Source organism: Pundamilia nyererei, unplaced genomic scaffold (assembly GCF_000239375.1).
Source record: "Pundamilia nyererei isolate P.nyererei 1_Seehausen unplaced genomic scaffold, PunNye1.0 scaffold00102, whole genome shotgun sequence".
NCBI lineage: Eukaryota > Metazoa > Chordata > Actinopteri > Cichliformes > Cichlidae > Pundamilia > Pundamilia nyererei.
The window spans coordinates 54,659-73,843 of record NW_005187503.1 but is presented as its reverse complement, the minus strand read 5'-3'; the positions used below and the strand labels follow the sequence as shown (position 1 = coordinate 73,843).

The window sequence follows — 19,185 nt, the reverse complement described above, 5'->3', positions numbered from 1 at the left end:
CTTAATTGTTTAGCCTGTTGAGCCAACATACTGGTACCTGGTCTTGCACCATTAACTGTAAATGTTCTAGCTCCACTGGAAAACAACAAAACTTAACTCCAAACGTAAAATCAAACAATCAGTCCTTTTCCTACAAAACAAACAATCTTATTCTCTCCTATTCCAGCCCTTCACTTCTACTCTCTCTCTCTTTCCGTTCCCATTCCTCCCGTTCCCATTCTCCCATAAACCCCCCAAAAACAATCCTTTCATATCCTGCGCTGGCGTGAGAAACCCACAAGAAAAATGACAAGGGTCCAGAAAAGAGGGAGAGAAACGGTGTGAAAAGTGAGAGTAGGGTAGAGGTCATGATGGGAGAAAGTGGGCAGGAAGGAAGGAGGGCGAGCGCGAAAGAACGAGAGACAGAGAGCGCGAGGAGAGGAAAGGAGGAAGCAGGTGGTCTTAAATAAACAAAACATGCAAACTGAGTCAGGTGTAGCACTCAAAGAGGAAGGAAGAAAGAAAGGGAAGAAATGTGGTTTGTAACAGATGGGGCCGTGAGGGCAGAATTAAAATTTAGACTGGTCAATATTTCATTATTGATAAGTGTTTGGCAGTGGGTTCGATTTCAGCAGGAGGGAAGAAGAGTTCTTCTTGCAGCTCATTTAAAATCTGCAAATATGTAGAATTAATATCTTTGAAGTCTGGGACAGATATCTGCTGGTGTTAAAGCAAAATTCCAGCGTATATCTGTGAGGAAAACAAATCCTCATGTTGTTTTTTACCTTTTTAATTTATTCTGGAAGAGAGTGGTTTGAAGGAAGATTAAACCGAGTGATTGCTGAAGTCCAAACTGAGCTTCAAAGGACATTTTATGCTCTAATTTGCTGTTGGTGTTCATGCTTTTCCTTTTAACCTGCTATTTGCCCTAACTGGGAATTAGGGCTGGGCGATATGGCCTAAAATTCATATCACGATATAATTTGAAGCATGTGCGGTAACGATATATATCGCGATATATTCTTTTCTTCTCTATAACGTATTTTCCACACTATAAAGCACACTTAAAATCCTTTAATTTTCTCAAAAATCGAGAGTGTTCCTTATGTATGAATTCTGGTTGTGCTTAATGACCTCGAACCGATTTGGGCGTGCAGAAATCTGTTAAAAAATGTTTTAGTACAACTTTGGTAAGCCGCACTGCTTGATGGATTGTCAGAGCATTACGGTCTAAATTCTTTAATCTTTAATAAAATCATCAGCGTTGCCGCTTTACCAGGTGTAACAATTAAGTTTAACATCCAGGCATCCATGAAAACAGAATTTATTGAATTTATTGGAGTTAGAAGTTAGCAGGTAGTTAGCTCGCTAGTTTCCACCTAAACATGACATACCATGCTCTGAGTGATTTTTGAAACTAATTAAAGCGTACAGCTCTGCGACCACTTCCGATATAAATGAAGACAGAAAACTAAACAGCAGTGGCGTTTGTAGGGTTACTGAAGTTGGACTACCTGGTATATAATGTTGTGCTACGTGATTGCTAGCGACACAGCTATGTTAGCATAACATTAGCACAGTGAAGCTGGAGGATGAACGCCAACTTTTTTTCCACTCGATAGAAGTTAACGTGAGGGATTCTGGTGGTCAGGGACAAATGCAATCGCATAGCAGGATGCTATACACGGGGCAAATTTCAGTCAGGAGAACAACTGAGATTATTCATCCACAATACAAGGTTAGTTATTAATATACTGCAACAACATGGGAATAGAGCAGCTGCAAGAGAATTCAACATTAATGTATCAATGTTCATCTCTGTGCTATGACTGTCGGCATAATTTGCAGATGATAATGGTTGTAGCCACTGTGATGCTTTCGACCAAAACAGGTGCAGCTTGATGACATCATCAACATGCGCTATCGCGATACAAAATCTCTATCGTTGGCCAAATTTATATTGTTTCTATCGTATATCGTTTATATTGCCCACCCCTACTAGGAATGCTGATTCATTGCATCATTATTATTATTGTATTGTGGCATCTGCTAAAAGCAAACTTGGCCAACATTTATGTTCACAGTGACTGGGGAGTGGATAGAAAGAAATGCCTGAGACAGACAGAGGGAGACATCAGGGGAGACAGGAATGAGTCACAGTGCTTCCCAGCAGCAAGAGATGGTGAGAGCATCAATCACACAACAGACACACATGGATGCTAGTACCAAGGCGCGTGCACACACACACTGAAGAAAATGCAGATCCAAGTAGGCAAGCTCCACCACCAAGGTTGTAATTAACAAAGTGCCTATTAGGGAGAAATACAGCAAACTGCTTACTCAATCAATGAAAGCAAGAAATCTCAAAGAAATTTCTACCTGATACAGATGAGTGTGTGTATCACAGCTTTATAACCCTATTCTTGAGAGAAAGGTGGGTTTTTACACTCCACACACACATGCACACACGCACGCACACACAAATCTGTTTTATGTTGACCGGAAACTGCTTTAAGAGACGTTTATCCAGCTCATTTAACACAAAAAAGAGCAGATATTATCCTCTGCGTGAGCGAGAGGGGCAAAATCCACCAACTGTCCTCACTACGTAAAAGGTGGCATTAAAGATGCATGAAGCTTGCATGTACACGCACACACACGCAGCTGCTTCTAGTCAGCAGAGTTATGTAACAGCACTGCAGTAAACTAGGAGCCTCCCACTGAGACGGAGAGAGGAAGGAGAGCCAGACAGATGGAGACATTTACACCGAGCGCGAAGTTTGATGAGTGAAATCAGACTGAATGAGTGAATTTACTCTTTCAAGCTATTTGTCATTGGCACCGATATATGGCCTCGTGTGATTGACAGCAGGGAGTCAGGTCTCTGGCTGGGGCTGACCTATAACACACAGGATGCTCCAGCTGGCAACATTTGCTGTCCTTTCACTACCAAAGAAGCGATCGATGAGGCCGATCGGCAGTGATCAGTCGGTAATGTTACGTAATGACGAGTACAGTAGGTCAGCCATGTAACGAGGTAGCATTCTGCATTTTCTTAATTCAAAACGTGACACATTACAGCCTGAAATACAATTGTTCCCTTCGACACACAAAGGGGAATTTCAGTTTTCTGTGATGATGCAACAATCAGAAATTATTTTATTGATCTACTTTGTGTATTGGCCAGCCACCACTAATCGCATGGGACACACAACTCAGTAAAATCAAAACGCTCCAACAGTTTCAAAGCGAAGACAAACGACAAGCAGCTTCAAAGAAAGTAGAGCCAGAACCTGTTGCAAAAACTAATATGTCCCCTCTGATTTTCTCATTTTATATCTGGAAGTTTTTTGGCCTGCATTACAAAAGATGGCCTCTGCAATGAATATAGCTATATTTCATTGTCATGCCATGTGAAACCTAATGAGTTTTTTTCCAAGTCACAATTTGTAATGGTCACAAGTCAGACGGCTTCTTCCTTGTGACTATGCTGCAAAGCATTTTGCAATACCTAAAACTTTCTGTGGTAAGAGGTGACCCTTACAAGTTCATAAAAGTTTAAAATTGCACAGTAATACATGTCATACATGTACTGACCTCATGACTGATCCAGACACAGATCTCTGTGGTATCACACAGAGATGAAATACCTGGAGGTCAAAATAATAATAAAAAAAAAACACAAACTAATGAATAACATCTTTAAACATGTGGCATGTAATCTATGAATATTAACAGTTTTCCATAAAAATAAAGTTTAAAGGAAATTAAACTGATCCTTCTGGCAAAAAGCATCATAAACAGTTTTTTTAAGGTGGAAATCTATATTTCAGCCTGGATTTATATAATGAAAATAGCCTGGAAATATAATCCCTTATATTTATCTGTACATGGACATGAATTATTTGCCTTTGAAGTGCATCTTCCAAAAAAAGTAGGACATTCAGCTTTCTGAGATTTGGGTTAAATTGTTTTATAAAAAAAAAAAAAAAAAAAAAAAAAAAAGAGCAGCCTTAACCCAAACCATCATCCATTTCTAAACCTAACCAACAACCTAACTACCAAAAGACTAAAAATACTCTTCTTTTGTGGGATTTGAGCACCAGTTCCTTGAGTGAAAGTCCTGTGTGGAGTTATCTGAGTAAACAACTCCACAGGACCAGTCTGTCAGTATTCATCCATCTTCCTCTCATTAATATACGGTCAAAGTCAGCGAGAGTCAGTGAGAGAGCAGATGTTTTTCTGCTCTTTTAAAATACGCATCCAATCACACACACACACACACACACACACACACACACACACACACACACACACACACACACACACACACAACTGCCCTCAGGCCAACCATTACTGATGTGTTTTGTGGCTGTTGTTGGGCCTGTGTGTGTTTGTGTGTTTCACTCTTGGTTTTATGGATTTCTGGTCACTATTACTGACTGCAGTCCAACTTGTTTTGTATAGTGTGAAATATAAAAAAGTAAAGCTGTAAAAAAAAAAGGAATGGAAACAGTGAGTTCAGTGTTAAGGCTTCTGGATAAAGTCCATAAAACCTTTTTTTATTATTATTGTGAAACAAATATTTGTATAGTATTTGTATTATTTTTTTTATTTGATGTAAATCTCCTTCCTCCTTTAGAGATTTTTAAGGTGTGGTTGGGTTTTTTTCTGTTTTCATGTGTGTTGTGATTAATTTGAGTTACAGAAAAAAAATTTGAGCAGCTTCTTGTCACATTAGCCTCGTGTTTATACCACTGCGGTGCTCTGAGGTTAGGATAAATGATGCGCTGAGCAAGCTGCAGGTCAGCTCTTAATGCATGATGAGGTTTGCATTTACATCTGGTTCATTTCCATATCGCACGACTCTTATTAAGCAAAACTGCTGTGAGCTCAAAACCCAAACAAGCAAGCACCATTTGCACATCCAACAACATGTGGCAACTCCGCCAGCCTCTTTGCTGTGCTAAAATAATTTACAGGCATTTCACAGAAATTTAATAACAAATACGTTTTTGATTTTTTTCAGCATCATCTCTCCAAATGTCCCCTAAAATGAAGCACAGCTTTGTGATTTTTTTAAAAATAAATTCTTACAATGAAGTTACTTACAAGAGTAAACGATTTATTGTGTTAAAACATAAATTTATGCTGATGTTCTCTATTTATTTTCAAAGATAACAACTGCTGGTCAAATCTCTGCATTTAGCATACCTTTTAGCAGGTTATAGGTGTTAAACAATGTCTTTTTATTAAGAGTTTTTCTTTTATACATATAAACAAAAAGAGAAGAACAGGATTACAGATGATCTGTACATTCGGGGTAATTAGTGTGAATGCTTGTAAAAGCATTCACACTGCAGTTTCTTCAGAAAATGCACTTTCTAGTTAGCTTTAAGGCTGTGATATAAAAGAAAAAACAGAAAGGGAAATAAAGAAAAAAAAAGAGAGAAATATAAACGTGTATAATATTTCCCCAAATAACATAATCCCTGCAAAATAATCCTATTCATTCCCATCCAGGTCACTGCTCTAGACCTGTACACTGTGTTTCCACACCTGACATAAGAGAGTTTGCTGAAAAATTCATATAGATTTTGAAATGCAGAAATTTTCCAGTTTTAGACACGACATGAGGTCATTTAACCACTGTTTGTGAGTGGGAGGGGCAGCGTCCCGCCACCTCAGTTGGCCCTCCTGGCCAACAGGGAACAGAATGATAACGCCTGTCTTCTAGAGGCCGTAGAAGCTCCTTATTCCCACTGACGCCAAACAGAGCAAGAAGGGGGCCAGGGGCCAGCGTCACACTGAGAATCCTGAACAGGGCATAAACATTTTACATTTTGAAGTACCGGTACTTACAGCTGCTCTCCTGTTTCCCAAGAGGTCACCGCAGTGTATGGATCAACCTGGCAGAGATTTTTATGCCAGATGTCGGCTTGTTACCCTCCTGGGGCTGGGTTTATGTTTCCTCCTCCTCCTAATTTCAAACCAACAACCTTCCGCATATTTGAACTTTAACTGTCTTTTTTTCTTATTTTGTATTTTTATTCATATTAACTGTTTGTGAGGGTTTTTTCCCCACGTTTCAGGGTACTCTCTGTAAACAAATTCCTTAGGCCACTGATTACAACTATAATCATCTTAATAAAACGAAAAGAATTTTTAAAAACAGCTTCCCCCAAAGTTTCTTTGTCCCTCATCATCACCTGAGAGCTTTGCTGTTTGCTTGTCTGTAGCGAGAGAGGGGCGGGAACAATGTGCTGACACACACACACACATTCAGTTCTGCATTCCTCGCATATCGTATACCGATAGCACTCACATACCTGGCTAATCGCCTGCTGGGTGGAAAAATAGCACACCTATAATATGTCTTTGACTAAAGTATTTGTTGACTCTGCATCTACACTATGTCACGAATGCAAAAAACAGATCCGTGAAAGTAACCTGTGCTGCTGCTCTGACTACAGTTTAACTCTCTCAACGACCCCTAACGGTCCACACGCCACAGTCTGGGAACCGCTGGCATCCGTGGTTCACCACTGTGCAAAGCTACTGACGTGCAAATAACTCTTTCATAAAAACACTTTTAGTGTCTGTGTTAGTGATAAGTTATTAACATGAACAAAGTTACTGCTGTGATGAGTCCAAATGCTATAAAGAAGAAGACTTCAAATAACTGAACAGACTGGTGTGTTTGTCTCTCTCTCTCTCTCTCTCTCTCTCTCTCTGTGTCTCTCTCTCTTTCCCTGTGGTGACAGGCAGAAGCGTAAAACGATTAATGAGGACTGATTGTGATTTACACACAGTGGCTCCTATTTCTCACATTTTTTTCAATCCAGATGTTTCTCTCCTACCTCCATATTCTAGCTGTGTGTGTTGATAAACCCTCATTTCACCAATGCAGGCGTTTTAAAAACGTTTTTCTGTCACTCTGTCCTCCATCTTTTCTATCCTTTGAATGACTTGGTCAGATTATAGTGATTAGTGAGTGTGACATCAAGCCAGTCATTTATGTAACCCTGTATTACAGTGTCTGCAAGGTCATCTGCTAGATTAGACCAATGAACATGATAGGATCACTCAGTGGATTAGGTTACCTGGCATGCAAGTATAAACAGCGTAAGATCAAGCTGATTTGTTGCAAATTAAACAGCGGGGGCAGATTTCCTATTGTGACATGACAACAGGGTACCAGCTACTATCTAGCTCCCATGAAATCGGCGCAAAAGACTGGCATGTGGTAAAATTTGTGACATGAATTGAAAATAACAGTTTGCTTGTAGCAAACTTGGCAAATCTGGCCTCCAGTAAGCCGTCGTGGCGCCGTTCCACGATGCATTAGTAAAGTAAACAAGCACTCAAATGGTTTCATTATTTCATTAACTTTAACTGCCACTTTGTGGGTCATTTAGTTTGGTATGCAAATATTAAGAGGCCCATGGCTTTTCAGAATTCGAGGAAATCAGATGTAGTAAAAGGTGAAGACACTAATCCAGAGAGCTCCACCTTTGGGCCGCAGAGAAGGTCGTTTCATTTTGGATTGAAGTAATCTCCTTAAGAAGGCCACCAAAGAAGGACAACAAAGTTGTCGAGTTGCCAGCCTGCACTCTTTTAGGTAACACAATGGTGGCATTGCTGCAAAGGTGGGCAGTCAACCATGCAAATAAACAGATTATAAATAATTACGGGTCAGAAAGAGACCTTTGAATCAGACTGTGCTACTCCTGAGATTGTTTAGCCTCATGCTCGTTTTTATTTATCAATTTTTTTATTGTATTAAGTTGATTTACTGAACCCTTTCTTCATTAGAGGATCAGCCAGTTCCGTGAAATAATTGAAAAAGAAATCTACTTTTTTGTAGGAACGTGGGCAAAATAACACAAACTGCTGAAAATAACTGAAACGAGCTCATCTGCACCAAAGGAAAGTTGAAATTTCAAGAAGATATAACAATTTTTAGTAGGTGAGTGCTGGGAGTCTTTGCTCTCCAGGTCAGTGTGCGTGTGTGTGCGTGTGTGTGTGTGTGTGTGTGTGTGTGGGGGGGGGTGTCTGTGTGCTTCTGGCTGTTTTTTTTTTTTTTTTTTACAGTTCTGCCAAGCGAGACCTTCTTATCTCATTGTGTTTGTATTCTGAATACAATGACAATAAAGGCTTTCTATTTGATTCTATTCTATTCTATTAATCGAATTCAAAACACAGCGACTTTTGAGGTCAGTGGGTGTAACTTAACGAGCGACGTACTCGACGGGGTTCATAAAATTACATCCAGTTCTCAAAATTAAGTGAAACAATAATGGCTATGTGAGCTATGAGTGACTCTGTATGAACCAACACGAGCTTCTGTTGTCTTCACATTAAATGTCCTCTTTGTCATGATTCTTACGCACTGCTTTGTATCTGTAGGTACTTAATTCTCACACCACAATGCTTCTGATAACGTCCCTAATCTGACGTTAGTCCAACAGCCTGCTGTTAGTATGGAGCTGCACATATATACATATATATTTGATAAAGACAAATAACGAGTATTTTGATGCTTTACTAGTTGTCTTGAGTTGCCTATGATGTCAGTTCTGAGAAAGCTGATTATGTAATGTGACACGCTCATAACCGAAAAGATCGACACAGCACACGGTCTGGACTCATCGCCCCCACCCCCCACGCTGCCCTTTTTCTTTTACCTTATCACTTTTCTTAATCCCATTTGTAGAGCTGACTCCCTTTCACTCTTATCTCTGTGTGAGCATTAGGTGGTGTTCCTGCTGAGGGTGATTTTCAACAAAGACAACAGGAAAATGTCCCTGCAGGTCAAGCAGAACAAATCAAAGGCAGTGCACTGGATGCAAAACGTCTTTTCAAAAGACTCTTCGCCTCTCTGTGTGGCAGCTTAAATGACCTAAAAAATAGCCACAAACACAGAGTTTACAGAGAAATAAACAAGAACATTTCAGGGTATGTAAGATATCAATGCATATCCCAGCTGTTACAGGGTAAGATGCAGGGTACACAGAGGCAGAGCCTTCAGCTATCAGACCCCTTTCTGTGGAACAAGCTCCCACTCTGGGTTCAGTAAACACACACCTGCTCTGCTGCTAAGATTAGGTTTAAAACTTTCCTTATTGAATCCTTGTCTCTCTGCGCACCTCTTTTGTCTCCTCCTTTCCCCATCGCCCACTAACTCGTCACAGAAGATGGCTGCCCTCTTTGAGCCTACTTGTTACTGTAAACAAAGGAAGTTTGTCATTCCCACTGTGGGGTTTTCTCTAATATTGGTGAATCTTTAACCTTACAATATATGGCAGCTTGAGATGATCATTGTTGCGAACATGTGCTATATGAATAACATTGACCTTAAATGAATTTACTTAATTGAACGCAAGAAACAAGGACAAAAGCTGCACAGTGATCATCTTATCTCACTTATATCGACTGTTTCCAACTAGCAGCCCAGACTGTACAAGACTCAAGCCCAATTTGGTCCGATTTGATGCCTAAATTATAAATATAACTGTCTCAACAGCCCCAATATGTGCCCTTGCCTTTAGGGGAAAGGCCTGCCTCCTTGTATAAGAACAGACGAGAGCTCGGCATGCTCCCCGCACAAGCCCTTGTAAGGCAGAAGTTTCTTAGCTTTTCTCCGCGTTGTGTAAATATAGGCTCCTTGACCAAATTGTATCAGCTGCACACACACTCAGACACACACCCTCTCCCCTTCTGTGACCTCAATGTTGTGGGGTTACACATACAATGGTTTCACTCAGGCAGAGCCAACCAGCCAGCTTACTGACGATCTAGCTAATTCTAGTAGCTACAGTCAGTGCATAGAGCACTAACTACATAGAGGAGCGGGTGTGGGAGGGCGGGATATTGTTATCCCAAAACTTGGAGCTCTGCCCACAGTTAGAGGAGGGGGTTGTTTTCAGGTACTACATCTGTTTGTTTTTCCTTTAGCAGGCTAAAAACATGAATGGATGCAAACACAAGCAACCTTTGTGGCTGTGAAGGGTCGGGGGAAACGTAGTCGTACACAGACATATAACTTCTACACTGATATAAAAACCAAACGCTCAAGATGGTTCTGGATGTTGTAAAATAAGAACTGAAAAGTCCTTTTCTATTTCAAAATAAAGTGGCTCACCCAAAAGCCATAATAAAACTTCCTCTTCCAGGTTTGCTTCCACCTTGTTTGTTCTGCCAGCAGCTTTCCAGCTCTGTTATAATGGTCCTGTCAACACTTTACAATGGTGTTTTTATGAGGCAAAATCACTCTGGTCCACAGGGGATTTTTTTTTTAGCTCTACTTTGCTACTGGAAGAAAGATGTGCTGACATGCCATATTAAGATCTATTAATACATCCATGAGGCTAATCAGCATGCACAGGAAATGAGGAAAACTCTCCATGGTTAACCAAAGCATACATGGAGTTCATTTCCATTTTTAGACCTGCTAAACTATCCAAAACATGATGTATGGCAGACAAAACAGGACGGGAAGTAAAATCTTGCCAAAATGTCACACAGAGTATAAGATTACCACAAGCAAAGTAAATTCCAACCTGCCATTTTTTCCAAACAGTTTGTTGAAATTATTACATTATTCCCCAAATCTCTCATACTAATGAGCTCTCAGACAACTCCAATCCCTGCAGTCCCTCGCTCAGCTTGTTTTATGACTTTACAGATCTTGACTGTACAGTCTTGGTTCACTCTCATCGACCTAATTTTCAGCAGCTGCTAACATGATAGGCACGTCAGCTTCACGAGATCTTAACATCATTTGTAGTCTTTTCCAGGCCTAAAATAAAGCAAGTCTGTCGAAGCTGCAGGCGTGTCACTTTGTCAGCGACGTGTGACGCAAATGTACACGTTTTTATTTGTAACTTATTAGTAAAAATGCTTTGCACGGAGCATTTGGTAGTAATAATAACAACAAGCACGGTTTATCTGTATTGTACTGACTGGAATCTCCTTTATTTGGATGAAAGGCAACCTTCTCATTAATTACGACGAGTAAAAGGTCAAAATGAATGAAAAACACAAATGGATTATCTTTCCTCTCAGTGACAAATAAAGTCACTGTTCTGTCTGCTTTAGTTTTAGCAGACTAATCTGTGGGGCTTGTACCTCCCGGCAGTTTCAAAATCTACTAAGAGGAGCTCGGACATATTCTGATCTAAAAAAAATTAGGCTAGGGCAGCTAAATCGGGGCTAAAATTAGAACCAAAACATGCAGCGGCTCCCCCGTGTAATGTGTCCACAGGAGACACACTATATTTTTTTGTTACTTTCGATGCCTTTTCCTGCTTTAATATTACGCATCAAGAGCACACCAGTCTTTTGAATTCAGCTGAAAGCCTTTAAATTTCCAACATTTGGCTGATCTCAGTGCTGGCCTTCGACACAACAAACACTTGAAGTGCATGTTTGGGATCCCGGTTCCCTGTGGCGGCTCATCCCGGGTGAGCCGGCCAGGAGTCACGGTGTCCACAGAGCGACTTCCTATTCATGTCCCCTTGGTTATGTAAGCTAGGACATCGCGCTAATGTCAGTGAAGGGGAAGGAGAAATTTGAAGAGGAAAAAAAAGAAGCAAGAGGGGGGTTTACATGGAAACTACAAATAGTACAAATAATGCTATGGCTGTTTCTCACATTTTTCTCTTCACACCCTCTCCATCTCCTCTACAGACTCCAGTACCCTCCAGACAGAACTGGACTTGGCATATTTTCAAAAGGCAAAGATGACACTGGGTGCAAATCCTCGGGAGTCCACATCTCCGAGGATCTCGCCTGGACGACCAACTGCTCCAAGCTGGTCAAGAAGGCTCACCAGCGCCTCTTCTTCTTGAGGACTCTGAGGAAGAACCACCTGTCCTCAGACATCCTGGTGAACTTCTATCGTTGCACCATCGAGAGCATCCTGACCAACTGTATAACAGTCTGGTACGGGAACTGCTCTGCCTCGGACCGGAAGGCGTTGCAGAGGGTCGTGAAAACTGCCCAGCGCATCGCCGGAGCACCACTTCCTGCCATAAAAGACATCTACAGGAAGCGGTGTCTGAAAAGGGCTGGGAAAATCATCAGAGACCCCAGCCACCCATCACATGGACTCTTCACCCTCCTGCCCTCTGGGAGGCGCTACAGGAGCCTCCGCACTAAGACCACCAGGTACCGGAACAGCTTCTTCCCCACAGCTGTCAGACTCCTGAACTCTGCCTCCTGACATCTGACCCACGTTAACACATGGACTGAACATACACACACCCACAATGGACAACTGTACCCTCAAACGTACAATAATAACATGGACTGAACCACCACTCACAACCACTAGCACTTTATATAGCCTCTGTAGAAACTATATCTCACTTATCTTAACTGCACTACTGTATAGCTCTGTGTAAATAATCATTCTGTACATTCGTTAATTTTTAACCCTACAACTGTTTACAACTTGCATAGTTCCCATTTCTGTATAGCTGTATATCTCAGATTCTGTAAAGTTATTTATTTCATATTCTGTATAGTTTTTCATATTTATATCCTGTTCATATCCTGTACATAGCTTGTACTCACTACAGCCTGTACATACTTATAGTTATAGAATATTCACAACATACTTCATACCGTGTACATTATAACATACCATAATAGACCCATTCTGTAATATACTTACATATCTATACTATTGCTAATATATATTGTAATATATCTATATCACTAAAGCACTTCTGGATGGATGCAAACTGCATTTCGTTGCCCTGTACCTGTGCATGTGCAATGACAATAAAGTTGAATTCTATTCTATTCTATTCTATTCTATTCTAAATGATAGCATGCCCACTGTGACCGGAGGTCTGGTTCTCTGTGTGTGCATGCTGTGAGGCAGGGTGTAAGCCGGGTAATCTCCAAGCAGATCCGAACAAGGTGAAGGGGAGATGAGATATGTGCTCTGACATTTTAGCTTCTAAGGTGTCCCCTTAAATGGCATTACAATTTAAAGAGACAACAGCGTTTCATCCATCCATCCATCTGAGGGGTTGGAGCATCTGGAGCGTATCCCAGCTGTCATAGGGCAAGAGGCAGGGTACAACTTGGACGGGTTGTCAGTTTGGGTCAGGGCTGTCACAGAGAGACAGGCAACCATTCACACTCATAGTCACACCTACAACCGGTTTAGAATTACCAATTAACTTAATGCCCATGAACCCAGCCATGGGCGGGCCACACGACAGCCTAGTGCTGGTCACAACCCTGGTACCTTGGTTATGTCAAGCACATGTTGCAGAGCTTATCCCAACATCGATCCTTAGAAGTAAATGTTTTCCACAACGCCATGAAATGTCTTCAACACACTCTTTGCTCTACTTTATACCTCACTGATAGCAGTGAGCTAGCCAGTGATAAATTCTTTCTCCCACTGTCAACGCCACGTCCAGAAAGACAGAATCAACATTTTTTGTGAGTGGCTGCTCTTTATTGTGAGACCTTGCTGCTCTTTTCCTCCCTTTTTTGTGAATTAATAATTTTGGTCGTTGTAGTTTGATGTAGATCCTGAACTACAGTTTAAAAAACACATGAAACAGATATTTTTAAAAAACAGCAATTTTGCAGCTGAAGTACTTTGCAGATGTTGGCTTTCTATGTTTCATATGTAAATCATCTGGACTCTGCTCACCTATTTGCAGCAGCACAGGCGTCACCAGCGCTGTCTCCATGGCGTAGCAGAACTCCCGACCGAACATCACGGCTCCGTGCATCACCCATCGCTTTAAAGGAATCCCTTCGATCGATCCTTCGCTAGCAGATTCCTCTCCTCCTCGGCCTCCTTCTGCCGCTCCGCCTCCGCCTCCCAATCCATCCGTCTCGCCTCCTGCTCCTCCTTTCTCCTCATCCAAGCCTGATGCGGTGGAGTTTTTGCTGCTAACCCCACCCACCAGAGATCCGACCTGCATGGTGTCAGCCTCTGTGTTCTGGGGAGGCATGTTGGAGGGCATGCAAGCAACAGGAAAACAAGCGCACCCCTTCTAACAATACTACAGTACAAAAACAATACTACTCCTAATACTCCTCAATTCAAGTTACTTGTACTTTAAAACGAGTAGTGACTTTCTAGAAGTAACTTCATTACAATCTTTACAAGCTACAAAATGCAATCAGTGGTTGTAACTTGCTAGTTATACACTTGTTACATCTATTTCTTAAGTGTTCAAGAAGTGCTGAATAACTGTAATAGATGCTTCCCAGCCTGCGAGGTAATAAAATGTATGTTAAACTGGGTCCTACTAAAACTATAAAGGTTAAAGACACTAAATATTTGCAGATAAACTAATCTGCTATCCCCAGATGTATCACAGATCCAGAAAAAGAAGGAAAAAAATTAGCAATCAGCTGTCCTCTAAAGTTGTCCTCCAAAAACACTGCAAATTGAAATTCCCAACCTTTTTAATCCTTGTTTAAATTGGGAAGAAGGGAAAAAATCTAATAAAATCAGCTTTCTCAAGGCCTGTAGAGAATCTCAGAAAAATAAAGGAAGCAGTTGAATTTCATGGGAAGAGTAAGCGGTACATTCCAAGAGTGGCTTTGTGCACTTGCTTCTTTTGTGTGTGCACGTCAAGGTGTGAGAGAAACTGCTTGCAAAACAGCTTTATTTGGTATGAAAGTGTTTGTGTGTGTAGCTGTGTTTGTTGTGTGTGTGGGTGTGTGTGTGTGTGTGTGTGTGTGTATGTGTATGTGTGTGTTGTGGGTGTTTATGGCTTTTTTGTCATCGAGGTTTGTGCCTCTTTTTTCTTACTGTCTATTACAAGCAGTAAAAATCCATATAGAAGACCATTCAGTGAGTTCCAGAGTCATTTTCTGTATGGAGGGCTGGATGGAGGGCTGGATGACGGAGTGGGTGGGGGCGATCAAAAGGTCGCGGGGGGAGGGGGTCGGAGGAGGAGGGAATGCGGCGACGGTAGGCGGAGCTCCTCTGAAAATCCCCATCGAATGGCTGATCAATCTGGAAGAAAAATGGCAAGAGGAGAGAAAAACAGCAGTGAGCTACAGCTGCTTAAATCTTAAACATGTCCTACTGTTATCTCCTAATGAGCTCGGTAGGTGTGGGAAGGTGCGAGTGATGTGATTTTTCATGCATCAGCTGAGATTAGATGAGGGAGTGGTTTTATTCTTGAAGGTGATAACGATCAGCTGCAAAAACAACAACTGAGCTTGTATAAAAGAAACTACAGCCGTTTCTTTTTGCTCTTACATGATTTATCAGCAACTATAAAACACAGTGCAAACAGGCTTCTCATAAAATTTGGCACCGATGCATATGCAATCTACACTTATGGTCCATTTCATTAGATACACCTGTTCAACTGCTTGTTAATGCAAATATCTAATCAGCCAATCCCAGGGCAGCAACGAGGTGCATTTAGGCATATAAACATGATCAAAATGGTGTGCTAAAGTTCAAATTGAGCATCAGAATGGGGAAGAAAGGTGATTTAAGTGACTCTAAAAAAAGGGCATGGTTGTTGGTGCCAGACAGGCTGGTCTGAGTTTTTCACAAACTGCTGATCTGATGGGAGTTTCCCACACAACTACCTCTAGGGTTTACAGAGAAAGAGAGGAAATATCCAGTGAGCAGCAGTTGTTTGGGTGAAAATGCTTTGTTGAAGCCAGAAGTCAGATTGCTTTGAGCTGACAGGAAGGCAATAACTAAAAAAAAAAACCAAAACACTTGCACAAGGTATGAAGAAGAGTAGAAGATCAAACAAGGTGCAACTCCTGTCAGCTAAGAACAACTCCTGTCACCAAAATACTCAAATAACCTCTGGAGTGACCAGAAGGTCAATAAAGCACCTTCTGGGATGTGGCAGAACAGAAGATTCACATCATGGATGTGCAGCCGATTAATCTGCAGCAACTGTGTGATGCTATCAAGTCAATATGGACCAAAATCTCTGAGGAATGTTTCCACCAACTTGTTGATTCTGTGCCACAAAGAATTAAAGTAGCTCTGAAGATACTACCAAGGTGTAAATAACAATCTGGCCAGCGAGTATACGTAGCGAAATACTGGCAAAAAAAAAAAAAAGTAATGACACGAAAGATTTTAAAAACAAAAGAAAAATGGGAAATCAAAATCTTTTCGAAAACAAGTTCCTATTCAAAAGTCTTCATTATAAAGCCTGTGGATAAGCATCTCAAAATAAACCAGTGTTTCTGCTGCTTTTTACAATTCAAAGTTGTGAAAATACCAACAAAATAATCTTCCAATAACTCACCAATAATTCAAATCTGGACACATAAAACCAAAGTTATATACAAGGTCACAGCATAGAGACAAGGTCTGTTTCTGTAACTTGGCTAACCAAGTCACACGTGTTTGAATTTGTAAGTGTGAGTTTTTTGGGGGTTTTTTAAGTATCAGCATGCTTCTACCACAATTCAGGCAGACACATACGTATGTGTTCTCTCGTATGAAAAGAGTTCATTTTTAAACGGTGTAATTGGTTTGAGCACATGATTCATCCGCGCAGACACTCGGACAGTCTTTGAAACTGGACGGGAAGGATGAAAGAATGCCATGTGTTTTATGAGCTAAAATGTTTTCAAGTTGAGCTACTGTCTCAAACAGAGGGCTTGTGTGTGTGGCGAGAAGAAACGACAGACATGCAGATGAAAAAAAACAATCTTTAAAAAGGAGAAGGAGAAAGAGGAGTACAAGAAGGGAAGGCCTTCAGCTAATAGCGCGCTTCACGGAGAGACAGAGAAACACAGTCTGCATGGAAGTTCAATACAATTTCCCACAGAGCCGAATTCCAAAGTGTGTGTTTTTGTGCGCAGTGGCCCACTGGATTAAAACCCATGGAGACCGCACGATTCATCACACCCAACACACACTAATGCTTGCCACGTGAACAGCACACATGCAAAATAACAGTGCTAAGACTCTTATCGAGCCTCTTAGCGAGAGATTGAGAAAGTAAATAAAATTAGAGTGAGGGAAGGAGAGCGGTGACGGGAGGAAGGGTGGAAGGAAGGAGGGTTTTTGACAGGTGGATGGTGGGAGGAACCAGCGATGGAGGGGAGAAGAGGCAGATCAACAGAGTTTCTTTCTTTCCTCCACTCCTAGTGTACTCACATGTCCTCATTAAGATTCATGATGTCCCCGAGATGGTCCTGAATATTTTATCGCGCACAAACAGACAGGACCCTCATCACCTGACCTCACACACTGCAGCAGATTACATAACGGCCCCTCTTCTTTCCGGGCGTACATTTAAAATACAAATATGCCCCAAATGTTCTTGTGAATTATGTTTGGATTTGAGCACAACAACAGAAAGAACATCAGAATCTCCACGGTCAAGACAGAGGGAACGCGATGTGCTGAAAGTCTCCATGTTGAAACATGCCAACAACAACAACACCAACAAAATGTTCCAATCTGGTTGGCCACATATCTCCAAATACTTCATGTGTGATGGTGGACATAATTTATGGTTCCCAACAGGGTGGAGACGCTGCAATTCTGGTCATGGGAAGCAATGAGTTTTTTCCCCCCCCAAATGGTACACATCAATGTGAAGTTTAAAACTACATGAAGAAGAAAAACACAACCGATACAGTAGCAACACGATTAAATACTTATCGTGAGGATGTCAATTGGTTTCTTCATCTATGACAGGCCTTCAGGGGCTACAGCCAACCACTAAATTCAGCTCTTAATTTACTGCTTAATAATAAACTATTGAGAATTTCCTAAAGCAATTTTTCTGCTAATCGTTTAATATATTAATAATCAGTTTTGACACCATTAGGGTCTCAAAATAAAAGAAATAATTTAAAAGGGGTGGAAAGTAGTGGTTAAAAACTATATTTCAATTAATAATGTTTTCTTGGTGATTGCAGCAGCCTTTACGAGTGAAGAAAATGAAGGGTATTCTTTTCAAATGAGCTACAGTCACTGACAGTACTGACACTAAAGGTATCAGCAGCAGGATTATAGCAGTGACACACAATAAGTCAAATGTAAGCACAAAAGTAGCCTAGATTGTAGTTTCCAGTGATTTTTAGGCAAAAATGTGACATAACTGCTTCAGTTTATTAATAACTAAAGTAACTAAACTTGCACAGTAAGTGAGTGCAACTAGCAAGTTCTCTAGAAATGGTCGGTTGAGTCGTTAGTTTACTTTTGTCTAAATGACCCGCTGCAAGAGCTTTGTGTTTTTAGCTTGGGTGGTGACGTTTGTTGTTCCCACCTTTTGCTGGAACAATGTATTAAGCTTTGTTGAAGGGTCATTGAAGCAGCTCTCTGATGTGCAGCTCTTGCCCTCAGACATGTCTGGGCTTATCTCGTTGTGCACTCTAGGCGTGGAGACTATATGACTGGTATGGGCATGTGACACCTCTAAGTCAAGTTAAAAAAATTGCACTGGTATTATATAGCACAGCCTTAAATTTAAGGTCACGCAGCTTCGATTAGCAAATGTTTTGTCCGAAAGTATACAGCTGGAGTTTCTGTAACAGTCAAGATTTTAGTGAATAGCTTTAGTGAAAAATGACGGCAGCGCTGATGCATACAGTCATACACTACCACACAATGATTGAATAAATAGTACCTAATGCTCGCTGCCAATTTCAAGCTTTACAACTCTGCAATTTGATTTCAGTATTATAATGACATTTATATAATGACATTTCTCTGCCTGGAAGTAAACCTATAAAGAAATGCATAAAACTAACTGAAGGTTGGACGTGCTTCATTTTTGTGATACTCAAAAATAACTCAAGTGACTGGGAGAGGACACCTGCTGAGCACAAACGGCCGCATTAACCAAAGAAATGCTAAACAGCGTGAGTTGTCAGGGTGAAAACTGCCATGAAACAGGAGCTGAATCAATTTGAATAATTTGGTAAGCACAAGAAGCTTTTAATCCATCTCTTCTGACAGTGAAATCCCGAGTCTTAATAGCAAACCATCACCAACACCATGGTCCAAGTCTCTTCTTCAGATCCTTTTTAGGCCTAAATTAATTTTGTGTAGGTTGTAAATATGAGGATGGGTGCCTTTAAGGACAGTAGCTTGCAATCTCCTGCTCAGGCAGCACTATTCATCCTGCATTTGTAGTCCTCAAACACACACACACAGACAGCAATGCATGGTTTCTAATCATCAGTCCACACACATGCGGCACCAGCTTATATAGA

The 19,185-nt window shown here is 41.0% G+C and overlaps 1 protein-coding gene across 1 annotated transcript in view; it reads right to left on the bottom strand.

Moving 5' to 3' along the window:
* The window catches only part of slc45a4a (solute carrier family 45 member 4a), a 31,524-nt gene extending 16,852 nt beyond the window's left edge, over nt 1-14,672 (bottom strand). The window contains exon 1 of the mRNA XM_005740593.2: nt 13,661-14,672. Coding sequence (XP_005740650.1) covers nt 13,661-13,979 — 319 coding nt within the window. The 5' untranslated portion in view covers nt 13,980-14,672. The remainder of the gene's footprint in view (nt 1-13,660) is intronic.
* Between the last annotated feature and the right edge of the window lie 4,513 nt (nt 14,673-19,185).